General features: G+C 43.0%; 1 protein-coding gene and 2 long non-coding RNA genes across 9 annotated transcripts; all 3 read left to right on the forward strand.

The window, feature by feature from the left end:
• The first annotated feature begins 852 nt into the window (after positions 1 to 852).
• LOC118696813 (uncharacterized) lies at positions 853 to 16663 on the forward strand. 7 transcript variants are annotated; one of them, XM_054517453.1, is made up of 12 exons: positions 853 to 1707; positions 1786 to 1827; positions 1908 to 2075; positions 2158 to 2238; positions 2316 to 2478; positions 5035 to 5097; positions 5174 to 5215; positions 5309 to 5352; positions 5453 to 5496; positions 5700 to 5816; positions 7138 to 7231; positions 7839 to 8270. In XM_054517453.1, the coding sequence occupies exons 5-10, from the start codon at positions 2461 to 2463 to the stop codon at positions 5780 to 5782; spliced, it is 294 nt and encodes a 97-aa protein (XP_054373428.1). In that variant the 5' UTR covers positions 853 to 1707; positions 1786 to 1827; positions 1908 to 2075; positions 2158 to 2238; positions 2316 to 2460; the 3' UTR covers positions 5783 to 5816; positions 7138 to 7231; positions 7839 to 8270. The 7 variants fall into 7 exon arrangements, with proteins under 7 accessions (XP_054373428.1, XP_054373425.1, XP_054373426.1 ...); XM_054517450.1 differs by lacking the exons at positions 853 to 1707; positions 1786 to 1827; positions 1908 to 2075; positions 2158 to 2238; positions 2316 to 2478 and adding exons at positions 3631 to 3782; positions 3865 to 3945; positions 5578 to 5618 and having other exon boundaries at positions 4023 to 5097; XM_054517451.1 differs by lacking the exons at positions 853 to 1707; positions 1786 to 1827; positions 1908 to 2075; ... (1 more) ...; positions 2316 to 2478; positions 7839 to 8270 and adding exons at positions 3631 to 3782; positions 3865 to 3945; positions 5578 to 5618 and having other exon boundaries at positions 4023 to 5097; positions 7138 to 7784.
• A 2882-nt stretch (positions 16664 to 19545) lies between these two features.
• On the forward strand, positions 19546 to 19965 carry LOC118696810 (uncharacterized). The gene is made up of 3 exons (XR_004981687.2): positions 19546 to 19589; positions 19684 to 19809; positions 19887 to 19965. It is a non-coding gene; the product is annotated as an uncharacterized LOC118696810 (long non-coding RNA).
• Positions 19966 to 20467: 502 nt separating this feature from the next.
• Positions 20468 to 21329, forward strand: LOC129046951 (uncharacterized). The gene is made up of 3 exons (XR_008508861.1): positions 20468 to 20975; positions 21054 to 21095; positions 21176 to 21329. It is a non-coding gene; the product is annotated as an uncharacterized LOC129046951 (long non-coding RNA).
• The last annotated feature ends 889 nt before the right edge of the window (positions 21330 to 22218 follow it).

Consider the following 22218-nt stretch of genomic DNA (forward strand, 5'->3'; position numbering starts at 1 on the left):
CCATTTGTCTGTGCAGGGGGAGTGTCAAGGGTGACCCTGTTACAGCACTGTTTTTTGTCTTTCTTTTTAGGAAGTAAATCTGGATCCCAGCAGTCAAGTTCAGGAGAGCAAGGTGATCAGTAGCATTTCTTGTTGCTGAGCTCTCAATTCCTGGGGCAAGTCTAAGCTTCCATTCTCTTTTTTATGCTTTAGGCAATCCACTTGGAGCCTGCCAAGCCCCCGTCACCAGCCGGCCGATGCACCGGGATCCCTGCATGTGCAAGCCCTGTGGACGCATTACAGGATCTGGTGATGAAACCCTGAACTCTTCTATTTAAAGGCGTCACCAGGGTAGCCTTGGGCACCTGCCATGGAGTTGCGGTGAGTCGGAGAAGTAGGGAGGAGGAGCGAGGGTCCGCTCAGGTTTCAGCAATGCCAAATCACCTCGTCTCCTTTAACCCAGGCTTATCCCGTGACAATGGCATCAGCCTCGGAGCGCGGCCGAAGGGTGCGGCCCCAGGAGCCGGGCATTCTTAGGAGAACGGTGAGTCGCAGAATTGTTGGGTTTTGGCCAGTGTGCTGCCGAGATCATGCATTGATATTTGGATTTCTTTCACATAGCTGACTGAGAAACAAGAGGGAGTTGTTGAACAACAGTGCCAGCAGGAACTTCCCAGATGTTGAGGCTGCCTTCTTTTGCAAATGACACGGACCTGCATCCCCAGATGTCCGAGAGATAAGTAGAGGGCTACAACCCACAGAGGGGATGAAAGCAGGGCGCACGGTAGGGACCCACCGGGAGGGGTTTTTGAGTCCCCTTTGGAGATGGGGGGGTGTCCATGAAGCGGCCCCTTAGGCCCCATAAAAGCAAAGCCTAGCTTTGGATCACAGTGCTGAGGTGAGCAGGGCAGAGCAGTCCCGGTGTGTATCGTGTCACTTGTCTTTTGTGTATTATGTGTGTTTGGATATGTCATGTCCTTTACCTTAGGCCTTGGAGGGGCCTGTCAGAAACCCTGGCATCATTGTTAGCATCTGCGATCTCTGCATTCCTCGGCCTGGCACCCAGGCCATGGAACTTTGGACTCAGGAGCTCAGACAGGCATCAGACTCTCTTGTCTCTTTAGAAGCATCCGGTCAGATGTCTCTTCAGGTCTTGTTCTGAGCTGTATGGACAGCTGTGCCCCGCCAGGATCCATTATGGCAGACGAGGACTTGAAAGAACGTGAGGGCAGGTAGAGGCTTCTGGCCGTAGGATTCTCGGGCAGCCATCTTTGCAGTTCTCGGAATAAATCATTCGGTTAGCATCTTCTTCCTCCAGGTTTCTCTGAGCCTCATCAGCTCGCCATCCATCTTACCTCAGTCATCTAATTTTCTGTCCTTGTGCTCCTTGCAGTCATGGTTCTTGTCTCGAGATTTCTGTCCATGTTGTGTCCCCGTTGTCTGTCACGTCCTGTCTGTCCCGTGTCACGGGTTTGTGCACACATTTGTGCTGGAGCTGCTCTGCCCTGCCGCATAGCCTGGTGTAATAGGAAAAGCCCTGGGGAGTTGAAATTTGTAATGTGGGGTGCAGTTGGACTCTAGATGCCATTCCTAGATTGACCTAAGGTGTTTGCAGGTTTTGAGTTATCCTGCAGGTGTTTGACATATGTTCTAACTCTCTTTCAGGTGCAGATGCATTGCATCCATGGCAGAGCCCCCCATCCTGGGTGAGGGGGTTCCCACAAGCAGGTCAGTCACCATTTGTCTGTGCAGGGGGAGTGTCAAGGGTGACCCTGTTACAGCACTGTTTTTTGTCTTTCTTTTTAGGAAGTAAATCTGGATCCCAGCAGTCAAGTTCAGGAGAGCAAGGTGATCAGTAGCATTTCTTGTTGCTGAGCTCTCAATTCCTGGGGCAAGTCTAAGCTTCCATTCTCTTTTTTATGCTTTAGGCAATCCACTTGGAGCCTGCCAAGCCCCCGTCACCAGCCGGCCGATGCACCGGGATCCCTGCACGTGCGAGCCCTGTGGACGCATTACAGGATCTGGTGATGAAACCCTGAACTCTTCTATTTAAAGGTGTCACCAGGGTAGCCTTGGGCACCTGCCATGGAGTTGCGGTGAGTCGGAGAAGTAGGGAAGAGGAGCGAGGGTCCGCTCAGGTTTCAGCAATGCCAAATCACCTCGTCTCCTTTAACCCAGGCTTATCCCGTGACAATGGCATCAGCCTCGGAGCGCGGCCGAAGGGTGCGGCCCCAGGAGCCGGGCATTCTTAGGAGAACGGTGAGTCGCAGAATTGTTGGGTTTTGGCCAGTGTGCTGCCGAGATCATGCATTGATATTTGGATTTCTTTCACATAGCTGACTGAGAAACAAGAGGGAGTTGTTGAACAACAGTGCCAGCAGGAACTTCCCAGATGTTGAGGCTGCCTTCTTTTGCAAATGACACGGACCTGCATCCCCAGATGTCCGAGAGATAAGTAGAGGGCTACAACCCACAGAGGGGATGAAAGCAGGGCGCACGGTAGGGACCCACCGGGAGGGGTTTTTGAGTCTCCTTTGCAGATGGGGGTGTCCATGAAGCGGCCCCTTAGGCCCCATAAAAGCAAAGCCTGACTTTTGATCACAGTGCTGAGGTGAGCAGGGCAGAGCAGTCCCGGTGTGTATCGTGTCACTTGTCTTTTGTGTATTATGTGTGTTTGGATATGTCATGTCTTTTACCTTAGGCCTTGGAGGGGCCTGTCAGAAACCCTGGCATCATTGTTAGCATCTGTGATCTCTGCATTCCTCGGCCTGGCACCCAGGCCATAGAACTTTGGACTCAGGAGCTCAGACAGGCATCAGACTCTCTTGTCTCTTTAGAAGCATCCGGTCAGCTGTCTTTTCAGGTCTTGTTCTGAGCTGTATGGACAGCTGTGCCCCGCCAGGATCCATTATGGCGGACTTGGATTTGTGAGAACGTGAGGGCAGGTAGAGGCTTCTGGCCGTAGGATTCTCGGGCATCCATCTTTGCAGTTCTTGGAATAAATCATTCGGTTAGCATCTTCTTCCTCCAGGTTTCTCTGAGCCTCATCAGCTCACCATCAGTCTCTCCTCGGTCATTTCCTTTTGCATTCTCTGTCCTCGCAGCCATTTTCCTTGCCAGGAGATTTCTGTCCGTGTTGTGTTCCTGTTGTCTGTCACGTCCTGTCTGTCCCGTGTCACGGGTGTGTGCACACACATTTGTGCCGGAGCTGCTCTGCCCTGCCGCATAGCCTGGTGCAATAGGAGAAGTCCCGGGACTTGAAGTTTGTAATGTGGGGTGTAGTTGGACTCTAGGTGGGATTTGTAGATGGGCACAAGATATCTGGAGTTCTTAAGTTATCCTGCAACAGCTTGACTCTTGTCCTGACATTTTTTTCAGATTCAGATGGATTAAATGTGTGCCAGAAGGCCCCATCCCGGGTGAGGGGTTTCCCCCAAGCAGGTGAGGCACCATTTGTCTCTGCAGCAGAAGTGTATGTGTTGACTCTGTTACAGCTCTTTTCTTTGTCTTTCTTTTTAGGAAGTAAATCTGGATACCAGCAGTCAAGGTGAGCAGTGGAGAGAAGTAGCTGTTATTGCTCCAGTCTCAGTTTTCTGGTGCAGCTCTAAGCTTCCATTCTCTTTTTTGTGCTTTAGGCAATCCACTCGGAGCCTGCCGAGCCCCCGTCACCAGCCGGCCGATGCACCGGGTTCCCTGCATGTGCAAGCCCTGTGGACGCGTTACAGGACCTGGTGATGAAGCCCAGAACTTTTCTATTAAAAGGTGCCATCCGGGTGGCCTTGGGCACCTGCCAAGGAGTTGCGGTGAGTAGGGGAAGCAGGAAGGAGGAGCGAGGGTCCGCTCAGGTTTCAGCAATGCCACATGACCTCGTCTCCTTTAACCCAGGCTTATCCCGTGACAATGGCATCAGCCTCGGAGCCCGGCCGAAGGGTGCGGCCCCAGGAGCCGGGCATTCTTAGCAGAACGGTGAGTGGCAGAATTGTTGGGTTTTGGCCAGTGTGCTGCAGAGATCATGCACTGATATTTGGATTTCTTTCACATAGCTGACTGAGAAACAAGAGGGAGTTGTTGAACAGTGCCAGCAGGAACTTCCCAGATATTGAGGCTTCCTTCTGTTGCACCTGACACGGACCTGCATCCCCAGATGTCCGAGAGATAAGTAGAGGGCTACAACCCACAGAGGGGATCTAAGCGGGGCGCACGGTAGGGACCCACCGTGAGGGGTTTTTGAGTCTCCTTTGCAGATGGGGGTGTCCATGAAGTGCACACCCTTAGGCCCCATAAAAGCAAAGCCTGACTTTTGATCACAGTGCTGAGGTGAGCAGGGCAGAGCAGTCCCGGTGTGTATCGTGTCACTTGTCTTTTGTGTATTATGTGTGTTTGGATATGTCATGTCTTTTACCTTAGGCCTTGGAGGGGCCTGTCAGAAACCCTGGCATCATTGTTAGCATCTGCGATCTCTGCATTCCTCGGCCTGGCACCCAGGCCTTAGAACTTTGGACTCGGGATCTCAGACAGGCATCAGACTCTCTTGTCTCTTTAGAAGCATCCGGTCAGATGTCTTTTCAGGTCTTGTTCTGAGCTGTATGGACAGCTGTGCCCCGCCAGGATCCATTATGGCAGACTAGGACTTGTGAGAAGGTGAGGGCAGGTAGAGGCTTCTGGCCGTAGGATTCTCGGGCATCCATCTTTGCAGTTCTTGGAATAAATCATTCGGTTAGCATCTTCTTCCTCCAGGTTTCTCTGAGCCTCATCAGCTCACCATCGGTCTCCCCTCGGTCATTTCCTTTTGCATTCTCTCAGTCCTCGCAGCCATTTTCCTTGCCAGGAGATTTCTGTCCGTGTTGTGTCCCCGTTGTCTGTCACGTCCTGTCCTGTGTCACGGGTGTCTGCACACATTTGTGCCGGAGCTGCTCTGCCCTGCCGCATAGCCTGGTGCAACAGGAGAAGTCCCGGGACTTGAAGTTTATAATGTGGGGTGTAGTTGGACACAAGATATCTGGAGCTATTAAGTTACCCTGCAACAGTTTGACTTTTGTCCTGACTTTCTTTCAGATGCAGAAGGATAAAATCCAGGGCAGAGCCCCCCATCCCGGGTGTGGGGATTGCCCCGAGCATGTGAGTCCATGTTTGTTTCTGCAGAGGAAGCATAAATGGTGGCCGTTACAGCATTGTTCTTTCTCTCTCTTTTTAGGAGGTCAAGGCCGAGAGCAGCAGTCAAGGCCGAGTGGGCAAGGTGAGCATTGAATAGCGTACAGAAGCAGTTGTTATGGCTGAGGTCTCAGTTTTGGTGCAGCTCTAAGCATCTCCTCTTGTTTTTTTATTTTAGGTGGTCCACTTGCCATCTCTCCTGGCCGAGCACGCCTATGCCAGGTATGTGCAGCTTAAGGTATCGGTGTGGCATCCTTGTCAGATTTGGGAGGTTGTGTTTTCACAGTATGTCAGCATGCTTTTCTGCTTTGTTTCTTTGCAGGTGCTGTCGCTGCCCTAGGCACGCCAAGGAACAGAGGAGGGCAGGTGAGTTGGCGTTTAGGCAGGCTGACTCCTAGGTGAGCGTTACACAGCAGCACGCTAAGCGTGTCCCTTTTCTCTTTGCAGGTATCTTCCGGGCACCCTTTGGAGTCAAATCAAGATTTGAGGTGAGCCGGGGCAGAGATGCGGAGGAGTCCCGGGGATTACTGTTTTTGAGGGCAATAGTCAGGTTTTCTGTTTTGCCTTAGGTACCCTGAGGAGGCTCGTAGCCCAAGCTTGGAAACGGCAGCACCGAAGCACACACGGAGAGCATCTCAACGTCCACGTCTGACCGAGGATGGATTTTGTCCTCTCATCTTCCAAAAGCTAAGTGTCGGGGCCAGTGGCTGGGAGAAGGGGAATAGCCTTTACTATCACAGGAGGCAATCAGATGTCAGCTTAGGGGACAGGTCTGTAGCGGGGTGGGCTCTCTGGAAGTAAAGGGAGAGGGTTTCCCCTCAGCCTCGCCAGAGCCTTTGCCGGGCAGGGCAGTTCTGACCCATCTCCACATTCTCGGGAACTTTGCGTCGTCCGCCTCCCTCGACTCGACGTCGTCACGGATCTTTCCCCCGAGGAGCTCGCCTTCAGGTCCGAAGCTAGGGCCACGGTCACCCAGCAGTCCGCTTCCTTCTCTAGGCTCGCCGCCCCTCTCGAGCATCCTCTTAACTGCTTTGGCACTAACTTCTTTTGACGAGTTACATTTCATCATCACGTGCTCTCGTCCTAGGGCTTCCTTTCCTTTGGCATCATCCGCCTCTGGCTCACCTTGCACTAGGAATCTCGGGTCCCTATGGGGACAGTGCCAGGCAGTTGTCGTCCGTGTCCGTGTTATGTCGTCCGTGTCCGTGTTATGTCGTCCGTGTCCGTGTTATGTCGTCCGTGTCCGTGTTATGTCGTCCGTGTCTGTCGTCTTCCATGTTATAGGCCCTTGTTACGTCTCGACGCTTTATCGGCACTATTCCGTGCCACGTAGGCCATATTCTACTCACGTTCCTTCCTGGATATCCCTTATTCCGGCATCTTTACATTTTTACTCTTTGAGACAGGAATGTCTCAAAGGGACAAGATGTTCTCATCCGTCTTCCTTCTCACTACCAGCTTTGGTAGTGCCTTTTTTTCCACGCCATTCTCTTGGACTTCCCGAGGGAGCGTCTTACACCCTCCTCACGTGACTGCAGGAGTTCTATAGGTTCCATCTTCTCAAAGGGTACAGGGTTCAAGAATTAATCTTCCAGAGAGCTATCTCAAGTCCTGGCTTATACTGTATGTACTTACATTGTTTGTACCTATGCTGGTTTATACTGTATGTACTTATACTGTATGTACTTACATTGCGTTTACCTATGTTGGCTTGCTTACACTGTATGTACTTACATTGTGTGTACCTATGCTGGCTTATATTGTATGGACTTACACTCCATGCACACTTGCACTGTATGCGTCTGCTTTTATTGTGTGTACTCATGTTGTACCACTTATGGTCGGAGCTGCCCTGCCCTGGCATGTAGTCACAGTTAGGTAGAACAGTTATAAAAACTTTACTGTTCATCTGTCTTTAGTGGGGTTTAGGGTAGAAAATTTATCGGTCAGAGCGGGGACAAGTCCTAGCTGTCAGCCACTCGTTGACCGCTTCCTGTCATCTCACAGGTCCCTGAGGCTACTGATTTCCCCAGAATCTACCATTTGAGGTCGAGGAGCGGCAGCCAGAAGAAGCGTGGAAGCACGTTCTTCAGCGTCTCGAGTAAGAGCCACAGGGAAAGATTAAATGGGAGGAGTGCGTGAGCGTGTGTGAGAGCACGTGTCTGTCTGTCGGCGTCTGCTCATCTCTGCGTGTGTGAGCGCATGCTGTGACTGGATTTAACCTTGTGTGTGTGACTTGCTTTTCAGGTTTTTCAACTCATTTGTAAATTTAGAGTAAAAAATCCCCAGCCGGGTTTAGCCCCCCCACCCCCCCCGGCTGTTTTTTTTTTCTTTTTTTTTTTCCCCCCGGCTGGGTTTTTTTTCCCGGGTCCCGGTCGGTCTGCGAGGCGACGTTCATCGCCAAAGTTTGGGCACAGACCCTCCAGGGACCGGGTATTTCTTCAGGCAGGAGGAATTTTTGGAGGCTCCAGGGAACCATGTTCCCGAGGACCAATGATTGCTGGGGTGTAATTTAGCAGTTGTGATCAGAGGGATGGTGAGTTTGTGTGTCATTTGAAGGGGGTGTTAATGGTAGATGAGTGCTGTTTTTTGTGTGCTTTTGTTGTTTTGGGTGTCCTGTAACAATAAATCCACAAGTAATGAAAATAGAAAAAGGTTATAATCTTGTGTTAATGTGTGTGTTGTGTTTGTATTGCTCTGTATTGCAGTGTGAGCACAGGGTGAACTCTCTCCTCCTTGCTGTGACACCTGGGCTGGCAGGGATGACACAGTGACCTCTGCCAGCTGATGCTGCCTGTGCCATCACCTGGCACTGATGTGTTTGATGAAAATCCTTTTGCTGGGTTTTTTCTCCTGAGAAGCCTCAGAACAGAAATGGAACCAATAACAATCTGCTGGCTGTGGAGTGTGGGCTGGAGATGGTTTAGCAACAGGGGCATCTTGGGTTGGTCTCCTGTGCATTGTTTCTACTTGATGACCAATCATGGTCCAGCGGTGTCGGGGCTGTGATCAGTCCCAGGTTTTTATTATTCATTCCTTTCCAGCTTTCTGATGTCTCCTTGCTCTTTTAGTGTAGTTCTAATATCTCATTTTCTTTTAATATAATAGAGATCATAAAATAATATTTCAGCCTTCTGAAAGGGGGAGTCAAGATTCTCATCTCCTCCCTTGTCCTGGGGACCCTCAAACACCACCACAATCAGCGGCCAAGCAGGTTTGTGCGAGCCTCTCAGTAACCCTCGGCCGGTCCCAAGTGGGCAGACACCGGGGGGGCAGCCCCGACACGGCCAACAGCGGGAGACACTGTGTGTGGCCCGAGGGTACTGAGGGCACCTGGGCTGGGGGGAGACACTCTCTGTGCCCCGAGGGTACTGAGGGCACCTGGGCTGGGGGCAGACACTCTCTGTGCCCTGAGGGTGCTGAGGGCACCTGGCCTGGTCGCCTTTGCAGCAGAAGAGACACCAGAGACAGCGGTAGAAGATAAAGGGCTGACTCTTAGCAGGGGTTAATCCAAGGTTTTATTAGGATCCCCAAAGGAGGTCCTGCACCTCAGGGGGCTCCTGCCCAGAGCCCCGGGAGATGTGCCAAGGTTACATTTAAAGGGAGGTGGAAACTGAAAGTAGATAACATCCTACCAACCATTAAGTGACCCTAAGGGATGGATGCTGGGGGATAGACATATAGGACAGCGTATGGGGCAAGGCTTGGGGGGCTGACCCCTAGCCTCTGGCTAATCACTCGAGGACTTGGACTGAAACTTCTGCATGGGGGGGATGGGAGGCTGAGTGATTGACAGAGAGCCAGGGTGGGGGTTTGGGGATGATCTCATCCCGGGAGAGGGATAACACAGGTAAAGGGAGGGGGGTACAGTTTGGGATAAACCATTTGGGAAAAATTACTTCAAAGTATTACAAAGTATAAAAATGCACTACAGCCGGTTTGGGCAGCACCAAATAAAATGTAATAAAATGCTTTAAAAATAGAAAAATTAAAAAAAAAATAAAATAACAAAATTAATTAAAAATAAATAATAAAAAAAACCAAACTGTAAAGTGCTGTAAAGTGCTGTACAAGTTCCATAAAATGTAGTGCTGTAATGCAAGACCCTCAAACACCACCACAATCACCAGCTTAAATTGGTCTGGGCAGCACCAAATAAAATAAAATAAAAAGCTTTAAAAATAGAAAAATTTAAAAAAAATTTAAAAAAACCAAAATTTAAAAAATAAATGCTTTAAAAATAGAAAAATTAGAAATAAAAAATAAAACGAAAATTTAAAAAATTAAATGCTTTAAAAAGAGAAAAATTAAAAATAAAAATTAAATAAAAAATAAAATTTAAAAAATGCTTTAAAAATAGGAAAATTAAAAATAACAATTAAATAAAAATAAAATTAAATAAATAAAATAAATACTTTAAAAATAGAAAAATTAAAAATAAAAATTTAATACAAAACAAAATTAAAAATATAATAAATGCTTTAAAAATAGAAAAATTAAATATAAAAATTAAATTAAAAATTAATAAAACTAAAAGGTTTAAAAATAGAAAAATTAAAAATAGAAATAAAAAATTAAATTAAAAAATAAAAAAAAGGTTTCAAAATATAAAATTAAAAATAAAAATTAAATAAAAAATAAAATTAAAAAATAAATACTGTAAAAATAAAAAAATTAAGAATTAAAAAAATAAAAAATAAAATTTAAAAATTCAAAAACTTTGAAAATAAAAAATTTAAAAAATAAAAAATAAAAAACAAAATTAAAACATAAATGCTTTAAAAATAGAAAAAAAATATAAAAATTAGAAAAAAAACAAAATTAAAAAATAAATGCTTTAATAATACAAAAATTAAAAATAGAAAAATAAAAAACAAAATTAAAAAAATGCTTTAAAAATAGAAAACTTAAAAATAAAAAAATAAAAAGGTTTAAAAATAGAAAAATTAAAAATAAACATTCAGTAAAAAACAAGATTAAAAAATATAACTGCTTTAAAAATAATAAAATTAAATATAAAAATGAAATAAAAAATTAATAAAATAAAAAGCTTTTAAAACAGAAAAATTAAAAATAAAAACGAATTTAAAAAATTTTAAAAAGGCTTTAAAAATAGAAAAATTAAAAATTAAATAAAAAAATTTACAAATCAAATAAATGCTTTTAAAATAGAAAAATAAACAATCAATAAAAAACAAAATTAAAAAATATAATAAATGCTTTAAAAATAAAAAAATGAAATATAAAAATGAAATAAAAATTAAAAAAATAAAAAGTTTTAAAAATAGAAAAATTAAAAATAAAAATAAAAACATTTTTAAAAAATAGTTTAAAAAGAGAAAAATTTAAAAAATTAAAAATAAAATTTAAAAAATAAAAACCTTTAATAATAGAAAAATTAAAAATAAATATAAATATTTAAAAATAAAATAAATGCTTTAAAAATAAAAAAAAAATTTAAAAAATAAAAAGGTTTAAAAATAAAAATAAACAAAAAATAAAATTAAAAAAATACAAAGCCTTAAAAATAGAAAAATAAAAATTAAATAAAAAACAAAATTAAAAAAATAAATGCTTTAATAAAAGAAGATTTAAATTTAAAAATTAAATTTAAAAATATTTTAAAAATAAAATGAAAAGCTTTAAAAATAGGAAAATTAAAAATAAAAACAAATAAAAAAATTAAAAAAATAAAATAAAAAGCTTTAAAAATAGAAAAATTTAAAAACCCCCAAAATTAATAAAATAAAATTAATTAAAAATACATGAAAAACAAAATAAAAATTCTAAAGTGCTGTAAAGTGCCGTAAAATTTCCATAAAACGTCGTAAAAGCGCCGTAAAGCGCGACTGTCGTAAAACTGTCGTAAAAGGTGTCGTAAAGCGCGACTGTCGTGAAACTGTCGTAAAAGGTGCCGTAAAGCGCGACTGTCGTAAAACTGTCGTAAAAGGTGCCGTAAAGCGCGACTGTCGTAAAACTGTCGTAAAAGGTGTCGTAAAGCGCGACTGTCGCAAAACCGTCGTAAAAGGTGCCGTAAAGCGCGACTGTCGTAAAAGGTGCCGTAAAGCGCGACTGTCGCAAAACTGTCGTAAAAGGTGCCGTAAAGCGCGACTGTCGCAAAACTGTCGTAAAAGGTGCCGTAAAGCGCGACTGTCGCAAAACTGTCGTAAAGGGTGCCGTAAAGCGCGACTGTCGTAAAACGTGCCGTAAAGGGCGACTGTCGTAAAAGGTGCCGTAAAGCGCGACTGTCGTAAAACTGTCGCAAAAGGTGCCGTAAAGCGCGACTGTCGTAAAAGGTGCTTTTTTTTCGACAGTCGCGCTTTACGACACGGCCTTTTATGGAACTTTTACAGTACTTTACAGCACTTTACGGATTTTATTTTGTTTTTTTAATTATTTTTAATTAATTCTATTTTTTAAATTTAATTTTTATTTAATATATTTTTAATTTTCCGATTTTTAAAGCTTTTTTTGAACTTTTTTTTAGTTTTAATTTTTCTATTTTAAAGCATTTATTTTATTTTTAAATTTTCCTTTTTATTTAATTTTTAGTGTTAATTTTTATATTTCTAAAGCATATTTTAAATTTTTTATTTTTATTTTTTCTTAATTTTTACTTTTGAGTTTTTGATTTTTAAAGCTTTTTTTATTATTTTTTATTTAATTTTATTTTTGATTTATCTATTTTTAAAGCTTTTTATTTTATTTAAATTTTTTTTAATTTAATTTTTTTGTTTTTTTTTTTTAAAGCATTTATTTTTTTAAATTTATTTTTTATTTTTTAGTTTTCATTTTTTATTTAAAAACTATTTATTTTATTTTTTTAATTTTATTTTTTATTTCATTTTTATTTTTTGCTTTTTCTATTTTTAAAGCTTTTTTATTTTTTAATTTTATTTTTATTTAATTTTTTGGTTTAATTTTTTTATTTTTAAATCATTTATTTTATTTTTTTAATTTTATTTTTTATTTCATTTTTATTTTTTGCTTTTTCGATTTTTAAAGCTTTTTTTATTTTTTAATTTTATTTTTATTTAATTTTTTGGTTTAATTTTTTTATTTTTAAATCATTTATTTTATTTTTTTAATTTTATTTTTTATTTCATTTTTATTTTTTGCTTCTTCGATTTTTAATCCTTTTAAAAAAATTATTATTTATTTAATTTTTAGTTTTTATTTTTTTATTTTTAAAGCTTTTTTTAATTTTTTATTTAATTTTTATTTTTGATCTTTCTATTTTTAAAGCTTTTTAAAATTTTTTTATTTAATTTTTTATTTCATTTTTAGTTTTAATTTTTTATTTTTGAACTATTTATTTTATTTTTCAAATATTATATTTTATTTCATTTTTATTTTTTGCTTTTTCTATTTTTAAAGCATTTATTTTATTTTTTTACTTTTATTTTTTATTTAATATTTAGTTTTGATTTTTTTATTTTTAAAGCATTTTTAATGTTGTTTTAATTTAATTTTTATTTTTGATCTTTCTATTTTTAAAGCTTTTTAAATTTTTTTTAATTTTCAGTTTTAATTTTTTTTATTTTTAAACATTTATTTTATTTTTTAATTTTATTTTTTATTTCATTTTTAGTTTTAATTTTTTATATTTGAACTATTTATTTTATTTTTTATTTCATTTTTATTTTTTGCTTTTTCTATTTTTAAAGCATTTATTTTATTTTTTTTAATTTTTATTTTTGATCTTTCTATTTTTAAAGCTTCTTTTTATTTTTTATTTAATTTTTAGTTTTAATTTTTTTATTTTTAAACATTTATTTTATTTAATTTTATTTTTTAATTTTATTTATTATTTATTTTTAGTTTTGATTTATTTTTAAAGCATTTATTTTTTTAATTTTATTTTTTATTTAATTTTTTAGTTTTGATTTTTTTATTTTTAAAGCATTTCTTTTATTTTTTTAAATTTCATTTTTATTTCATTTTTAGTTTTAATTTTTCTATTTTTAAAGCATTTCTTTTATTTTTTAAATTTTTTTTTAATTCTTAGTTTTAATTTTTCTGTTTTTAAAGCTTTTTATTTTTTTAATTTTCTTTTTTTTTATTTTCCCATTTGTAAAGCATTTATTTTATTTTTTTTATTTTTTATTTAATTTTTATTTTTAATTTCTCTATTTATAAAGCTTTTTATTTTATTTTATTTGGTGCTGCCCAGACCAACTCAAGCTGGTGATTGTGGTGGTGTTTGAGGGTCTTGCAGTTACCCCGATTAATAGGTAGAGATGATGTTTGGAGGCCACAGTGTTACAGGTAGGGGTTAAACAGTTTTTTAGGGTCTTTCAGGTGATTTTTCAGGATATTTTTACGGGTTTTTTTTGCAGGAGTTTTTTAGGAATTCTCTGGAAATGTTTAGGATACCTTTAGGGCTTTTTCAGGGCTTTTTCAATAATTTTTAGGGTGTTTTAATGACTGTCTTACGGGGCGCCCCAGCCACCCAAGGCACCCCGTGCTGGCGCTGCGGCGCTCCAGCCCAGCCTCCCGTCAGCGCCGCCCGTGGTCGCTTCTCCTCTCCTGCTGCCGCCGCAGCATGGCGGGCCGAGCCGCGCCTTCCCCACCGCACCCTCCCGCTTCAGAGCTGCTGGATGGCGCGCCTCTGCCGCCTCCTGCAACCACGGACGTCCCGGCGTTCCCTTCCACGGCCGCAGCCACGGCCCCGTTCCCGTTCCCCCAGCTCCGCCGCCTCCCGCACCCCCCGGCCTGCCCGCTGCCATGATGACTGCCCACGCCGCCGGAGTGATGGAACCCATGCATGCGCCGTTGCTACAACCCCCGCACCAGCGATATCACTCCGCGCCGACTCATCAAACCACAGCGCTGCTTCCGGGATCAGCCGCACGCATGCGCAGTTCTATCTCCACGGCCCCGCCGCCACCCCCCACTGCGTTTGCCGCAGCTTTGGTACAGCCCGGTCCCGGTTCCGAGCCGCTGCGTGCCGCTGTCCAGCCACAGCCGGCATCCCTGTGCCCTGTCACGCCACTTCTGCCGCCACTGCGTCTATACACGGCACCACAGCAGGCGAAAACTGTAGCGCCTTGCGTGTATCCTTCCGCGTGTCTCCCTCTGCTGGGCACCGAGAGATCCCTCTGCAGCGCGTAACCCTGAGCAACCGATACCTGGTGTGCCTCTGCGTTTTCGCCTTCCACACTCCTAGCACCCAGTGGGACTACTTTGTGTCACGATTCATCTGCACAGCCACATCCATGCACACAAACCGTGCGAGGAGGAGGAGGAGGAGGAGGAGGTTGGAATATGACAGCTGCTTTAATAAATACAGGACAGACAGAGAATTATTTTGCTCCTGCAAATGCCACCCCTTTGATCCCAACACAAAAGAATTTCGAAAAAGAACTGTTCCCAAATAGCTCCAGAGTCCCCTCAGTGTTTGGGACAGATTTCTCGACCCACAAATAGACAGTAAACCCTGAAAATTTGCCAGCATTAATGCCAAAATTAGAAAACTCACAAAAATATTTTGATAATTTTCACCTAACAGACTGGTGTGAAAAACCTCAATCACTTGCTTTTAAAATTTTTGAAAGTTTAATAGTAATAAAATGGTTATAAAAATAGTCATACAATTAGAGTAATAATAATTTGGACAATTTGAATTAGGACAATATGAGACAACAAAAACAAAGAGTTACGGACGTCTGGGTACCTTTTTCTGGGCAGCACGAGCCTGAAAAAGGACCCCTGTTAACAAAGGATTAACCCTTAAAAGCAATAGCCTGTTGCAGAGTCATACACTTCATACATGGTGCATAAATTCCATTCAAACACAGGATTCTGTCTGGTCATCATCCACTTCTTCCTTCTAATCCTAACAGCGCCTTGGAGGCAGGAAGAAGTTTGTTTCTTCTGATAAGAGGGCAATATATATAAATTCTTTTTCTCTGAAAGATCCAGGTGTCCTGTGGCCGCTATCTCGCTGCAAGTCCTTTCTTTAAAAAAAGTATTTTACATAGCATCGTTTCTATTTTAACAGTTTTTATAACCTAAAACTGTATTTAACACACTACTTAAGAGAATTAATACAGCATTCCTTTCTAACACAACACATATAATATTCATTTTAATATTTCAAAAAAGCCAATATAAAATACCTGCATTTGTCACAATCCCCACTCTTATTCTTTGTAAATCCTTTGGCTTGAGCAATATTTCTTATCTACTTGCATCTTCTGGACTATGCGGGCAAAATAAAACAGGGGATTACACAAGGAAGAAATATAAAAATAGTTGCAACACATAAAATGAAAGATCTTAATTTCTTCTAATACATTACTCTACCAGCTAGGTTTTAACATTGTTTTCTAATTTTTGGACCGGTACCTCGGTTATTATATGCATATATATTTTTTTCTTCTTTGATTTCTTTTGCTTTTTCTAGAATGACTTTTCTGTGCTCATCAATTTTCAACAATTTGATATATTAAACTTTCCACAAACACCCCCTTCTTTGGCCAATAAATAGTGTAAAGCCAACCTATTCTGATACCCTACAGTTTTTGTTTGGCTTAGCTGACTTTATATTAACTCCAATGCCTGGGCAGCTCCATTTGCTATCATTTCTATAACTGCTTGGAGTCTTGTAATACGACTCAATAGATAATTTGGAGTCAATACAGAGTTAAGTTGCTGTGCTGGTTTCACCTTTTCGTTTATTATTTGTTTTTTTACCAAATCTCGAACCGTCCAGATTAAATGTAAAACAAATCCCTCTCTCTCCTTTTGGACATTCAATTCCAAATCTATTACCACTTTTTCCTAAGTTTCTTGTAATCCAATAATTTACTCCATTTTGCCTACAGGTTCTTAATTTGGATGGGTTATAACAGTGGCTGTTGACATAGGTGTGTGTAATTAAAGAGGAACTTTGGTTTCTTTCCACGTGATGCTTTCTGCAGCATTTGTGACACGATCTTGCTGGTATCCCGAAAGGGAAAAGAGAACAAATGAGTGCCAGAAACAGGACTAACAGAGGTCCAGTATGCCTTATACTCCCACCTCCCAGGCCTGTGAGGTTGCAACCCACAGCAGGCGTATTTGATCTTCTCGGTGGCAAAAAACAGAGGCCAATCTGGTCGTGCCCTCTATTTCCTTCTCACTTTCTCTTAAATAATTTCCAGGCAAATTGGTTTGGACACCCTTTAGCTGTGGACTCTTACCGTTCTTCAGGTATCTCTCATTCACCAGGCACTAGTAATTCCCATCCACAAAACTAAGTTATTACTTTAACACTTTTTGCAATAAGAGCATAAATGTTGTGAACTACAATACTAATTATTCTCACAATTCAAGCATTTACTTATAACCCAGCTAGCATGTCCAGTCTTGGAATGAATCAAATAAAGTTTACTGATGGAAATGGTAATTCCCCTTCTCCCCTGTACAATTCTCAGGCTACGGTCAGAACACAAAAACAGTCTTGATCCTTCTATCTGGAGTATTCCTCCCCTAAGGAGATGTTTTATTCAGGCAAGACCAGAATAAAACCAGGCAGTGTTTGAAATCAGTGGTACAAGCGTTGTCTTAATTCTTAATTCTGTGTTGTTCTTTGTACATTTCTTGGATCATTTGCCTTTTTTGAAACTATTACCACTCAGTCCCCTTTGAGAAAACGCCAAGGGAAGAGCCCTTTTGCCAAGGGGCAGCATCTGAGCAGGCCAGGCAGCATGTGGGGTTCCAGGAGAGGGCTTTCAACTTTCCCCTTTTACTGTGCCAGTCCCTCCCCAGAGCCCCCAGACCCTCCACAGCACTCCCAGAAAGGAGAGGGGTTATTAGGAGAAAAAGGGTTTAGAAAAAAGGGAAAAAGCTTCCTTTTCCTTTATTTTTTGTGTTCAAACTGGGAGGGACTCTGCTTCCCCTGCAATTTTAGTGGTCTCAGTTGAAAGAATCCCTGCCTTTTCTATGCTGTTAGGGGTGTTAATTGACAGGGAGTCCTCATTTTCGATTATTCCCCAGTTTAAGTAGAAGGGGAAAACCTTGACAATGTTTCTTATGGGTTTGAATTAAGGGTAGCCGCCCCCTTTTTGTTGTCCTGAGGCCTAAATTGAGGGAGAAGCCCAGCTATCCCTCCATAAGAATTTGAACTGAGGGAAAAATCCCTCTTTTTTTCATCACTGGAGAGATTTAAAGTGAGAAGAAAACCCTTCTTTTCCCAATAATTAAGGAGAGTAAATTAAAGGGCAGAAGCTATTTATTTGCTATTGTATTATTTTCAGTAGAGGTAACTGCCCCATTTCCTCTTTTTAAGGGGTTCACTGGAAGGAAGCTCTGCTTTTTTCAGCATTTTAAGGGTTTAAAAATACATTTCAGGGCCCTTCTTTCTGTGCCATAGGACCAAGTATCTCAGAGCAGGGTGAGCCTGGCATGCACTTAACCCTTACACTGCCTGGGAAGCTTTTATTTTTCTTATTTTTACTTATAATGTAGATAGGCCTAATTAGAGGTCCCAAGGAGACTTAGACGATTCATATCATAAGCATTCTTCTCCACCGGGCTCAGTCACACATGAAGTACTACTTAATAGCCACTAAGGAATAATTATGTAAGGTCACAGTAAATTAGCCAATTTATCTAGTTATGCTGCCTAAACAGAAAGTTTTATTTCTTACCAGTTTCCTGCCCATTTACTCCAAGTAGTTGTTGCAAAAAACAAAGCACTGTTATTTTTCAGAAGAGTTTTCTTCTATAACAAGCCCTTTGCTCCCCTTGAATTTGAGTCAGAGGAGCCAAACAGCTGCAACTGCTCTGAGGGCTTTCATACCGGGTGGGATTCACCCCCCTCCCTTTTCCTGGGTGCCATGGGAACGAGAGGCGGGCACCATCAGGGGTATATTAACCCCAGCCTTTGCTCAGGGCCTTCATTCCCTCTCTGGGATGTGCTGGGATCAGAGCTCTCCTCTCATTTCACTCTCATTTCAGGTAAGAGGCTCTTTCAGCTTATCTCAGCTTGTTTTCAGCAGGTGTTTCTGGGCATCTAAAGCAACAGAGGCTTTGAAGATACTGTGAAGAAAACAGCATAGAATACAGGGAGTATTTAAGTTCACAGTTTTTGGTTTTGTGTTTAGGGGTGGTAAAGTGCATTTGTAATTTCCTGTTTTGTTCTTATTTTGTTTTGTATTTTTTTTAGGAAGAGTACAGCTTCCAGAGGCTCCAGGTTGTGTCAACTACAATGCTTTTTTCAGCAGATTCATCATGTCACAAGAGGAATCTGGGAATCTGCCCAGTGTCCAAGATGATGTTTGAGATTAAGGCTTCAGGTGATTTGAGGATTGTGACTAGGAGAGGGAGGGTGAGCGGGTATCTGGTTAGGAGTTATTGTTGGGGGGGTGGTTTTGAAGGCAGCAGGGTGAGAAAGGGTGTTTATTTGAGCCCCCCACCCCAGGCCTTTTAGAAGCCGAGCAGAGGCATTCACACATCTTACAGCACACAAGGTCACCCACTGCACTCACAGGAATGCCATTTAACTTTGCCTTTCTCTAACCCAGGTGTCACTCACAATAACGGCCGCAGCCTTGGAATCAGGATGAAGCTGAAGCCTGAAGGAGCCAGGCACACTCAGGAGAGGGCAAGTAGCTGACTCGCTGGGATTTGGCCCACATAACTCTGTACTCATACTTTGGTTTTGGTTTTCTTTATTGTAGCTGACCGAGAGGCTAACAGGCCATCACGGGGCCCTCTGAGGCAGACTCATTTCAGGTGCCATGTGGATCCTCATCACGGATCATCCAAAAGATAAGTCAGGGCCACGGCCTGGAGATGGGACAATGGGAGAGCAGCGGGTTGGGAGTTCCTGGGACAGATTTAAAAATTAGCAGTGGGAAAAGCAATCTCCTCCAAGGGGCCTCTTAGGAGAGCTAGAGGGAGAGGCTCTAATTTTGACGGCAGCTTTCAGGCGGGCAGTGCAGAGCAGTTCCGGTCCACGTCGTGTTGTCCAGTGTACCGTGTTACCTAGTGTGTCTTTGGGGTCCCTTTTGCCTTTTCCCCTCGAGACCCTCACCACAAGCATAACGTGTCGTGTTTGTCGTCCCCCTGTTTGTCACGTTCCATGTCACGGGTGTCCGCACATATTTGTGCCGGAGCCGCTCTGCCCTGCCCTGCCGCATAGCCTGCTGCAACAGGACAAGTCCCAGGAAGTTGCAGTTTGTGGGGTGTTGCCAGACTCTAGATGATATTCCTAGATAGACAGAAGATGTTTGGAGCTGTGAAGTTATCCTGCAGCCCTTTGACTTTTGTCCTCGCTTTCTTTCAGATGCAGAAGGATAAAATCCAGGGCAAAATCCATCCACCCATCCCGAGTGAGGCGGTTCCCCCGGGCAGGTCAGTCACCATTTGTCTCTGCAGGGAGAGTGTAAAGTGTGACTCTGTTACAGCTCTGTTCTTTTTCTTTTTAGGAAGTAAAGCTGGATATCGGCAGTCAAGATGAGGTGGGCAAGGTGAGCATTGAGTAGGGTACAGAAGCAGTTGTTAATGCTCCAGTCTCGCTTTCCAGTGCAACTCTAAGCATCCGTTCCTGTTTCTGCACTTTAGGCAATCCACTCGGAGTACGCCGAGCCCCAGTCACCGACCGGCCGACACGCCGGGCGCGCCGCTCTCCCGAGCCCTGCGGAAGAATCACGGGACTCGGCGATGGAGCTGAGCGTTCTTAGGAGCACGGTGAGTAGCAGACTTGTGGGGTTTTGGCTGAGGGGCTGCCAAGATCAGGCACTGATGTTTGGTTTTCTTTAATACAGCTGTCTGAGAGACACCAGCCCGGTGCCAGCAGGACCTTCCCGGGTGACGAGGTGGCCTTTCTTCGCACCTGAGACCGGCATCCCCAGATGTGCGAGAGATAAGTAGAGGGCCATGACCCACAGAGGGGATGAAAGCGGGGGGCTGGTTTGGGAATTACTGGGAGGGGTTTTTGAGTCCCCTTTGGAGATGGGGGGGTGTCCATGAAGCGGCCCCTTAGGCCCAATAAAAGCAAAGCCTAGCTTTGGATCACAGTGCTGAGGTGCGCAGGGCAGAGCAGTCCTGGTGTGTATCGTGTCACTTGTCTTTTGTGTATTATGTGTGTTTGGATATGTCATGTCCTTTACCTTAGGTCTTGGAGGGGCCTGTCAGAAACCCTGGCATCATTGTTAGCATCTGCGATCTCTGCATTCCTCGGCCTGGCACCCAGGCCATGGAACTTTGGACTCAGGAGCTCAGACAGGCATCAAACTCTCTTGTCTCTTTAGAAGCATCCGGTCAGATGTCTTTTCAGGTCTTGTTCTGAGCTGTATGGGCAGCTGTGCCCGCCAGGATCCATTATGTCGGGCTAGGACTTGTGAGAAGGTGAGGGCAGGTAGAGGCTTCTGGCTGTAGGATTCTCGGGCATCCATCTTTGCAGTTTTTGGAATAAATCATTCGGTTAGCATCTTCTTCCTCCAGGTTTCTCTGAGCCTCGTCAGCTCGCCATCCATCTTACCTCAGTCATCTAATTTTCTGTCCTTGTGCTCCTTGCAGTCATGGTTCTTGTCTCGAGATTTCTGTCTGTGTTGTGTCCCCGTTGTCTGTCACGTCCTGTCTGTCCCGTGTCACGGGTGTGTGCACACATTTGTGCCGGAGCTGCTCTGCCCTGCCGCATAGCCTGGTGTAATAGGACAAGTCCTGGGAAGTTGAAATGTGTAATGTGGGGTGTAGTTGGACTCTAGATGACATTCCTAGATTGACCTAAGGTGTTTGCAGGTTTTGAGTTATCCTGCAGGTGTTTGACATATGTTCTCACTCTCTTTCAGGTGCAGATGCATTGCATCCATGGCAGAGCCCCCCATCCTGGGTGAGGGGGTTCCCACAAGCAGGTCAGTCACCATTTGTCTGTGCAGGGGGAGTGTCAAGGGTGACCCTGTTACAGCTCTGTTTTTTGTCTTTCTTTTTAGGAAGTAAATCTGGATCCCAGCAGTCAAGTTCAGGAGAGCAAGGTGATCAGTAGCATTTCTTGTTGCTGAGCTCTCAATTCCTGGGGCAAGTCTAAGCTTCCATTCTCTTTTTTATGCTTTAGGCAATCCACTTGGAGCCTGCCAAGCCCCCGTCACCAGCCGGCCGATGCACCGGGTTCCCTGCACGTGCGAGCCCTGTGGACGCATTACAGGATCTGGTGATGAAACCCTGAACTCTTCTATTTAAAGGCGTCACCAGGGTAGCCTTGGGCACCTGCCAAGGAGTTGCGGTGAGTCGGGGAAGTAGGGAGGAGGAGCGAGGGTCCGCTCAGGTTTCAGCAATGCCAAATCACCTCGTCTCCTTTTAACCCAGGCTTACCCCGTGACCATGGCATCAGCCTCGGAGCGCGGCCGAAGGGTGCGGCCCCAGGAGCCGGGCATTCTTAGGAGAACGGTGAGTCGCAGAATTGTTGGGTTTTGGCCACTGTGCTGCAGAGATCATGCATTGATATTTGCATTTCTTTCATGTAGCTGACTAAGAAACAAGAGGGAGTTGTTGAACAACAGTGCCAGCAGGAACTTCCCAGATGTTGAGGCTGCCTTTTTTTGCAAATGACACGGACCTGCATCCCCAGATGTCTGAGAGATAAGTAGAGGGCTTTAACCCACAGAGGGGATGAAAGCAGGGCGCACGGTAGGGACCCACCGGGAGGGATTTTTGAGTCTCCTTTGGAGATGGAGGTGTCCATGAAGCGGCCCCTTAGGCCCCATAAAAGCAAAGCCTGACTTTGGATCACAGTGCTGAGGTGAGCAGGGCAGAGCAGTCCCGGTGTGTATTGTGTCACTTGTCTTTTGTGTATTATGTGTGTTTGGATATGTCATGTCTTTTACCTTAGGCCTTGGAGGGGCCTGTCAGAAACCCTGGCATCATTGTTAGCATCTGTGATCTCTGCATTCCTCGGCCTGGCACCCAGGCCATAGAACTTTGGACTCAGGAGCTCAGACAGGCATCAGACTCTCTTGTCTCTTTAGAAGCATCCGGTCAGATGTCTTTTCAGGTCTTGTTCTGAGCTGTATGGGCAGCTGTGCCCGCCAGGATCCATTATGGCGGACTAGGACTTGTGAGAAGGTGAGGGCAGGTAGAGGCTTCTGGCCGTAGGATTCT

Source organism: Molothrus ater, chromosome 27 (genome assembly GCF_012460135.2).
Source record: "Molothrus ater isolate BHLD 08-10-18 breed brown headed cowbird chromosome 27, BPBGC_Mater_1.1, whole genome shotgun sequence".
In the NCBI taxonomy this organism is placed as follows: Eukaryota; Metazoa; Chordata; class Aves; order Passeriformes; family Icteridae; genus Molothrus; species Molothrus ater.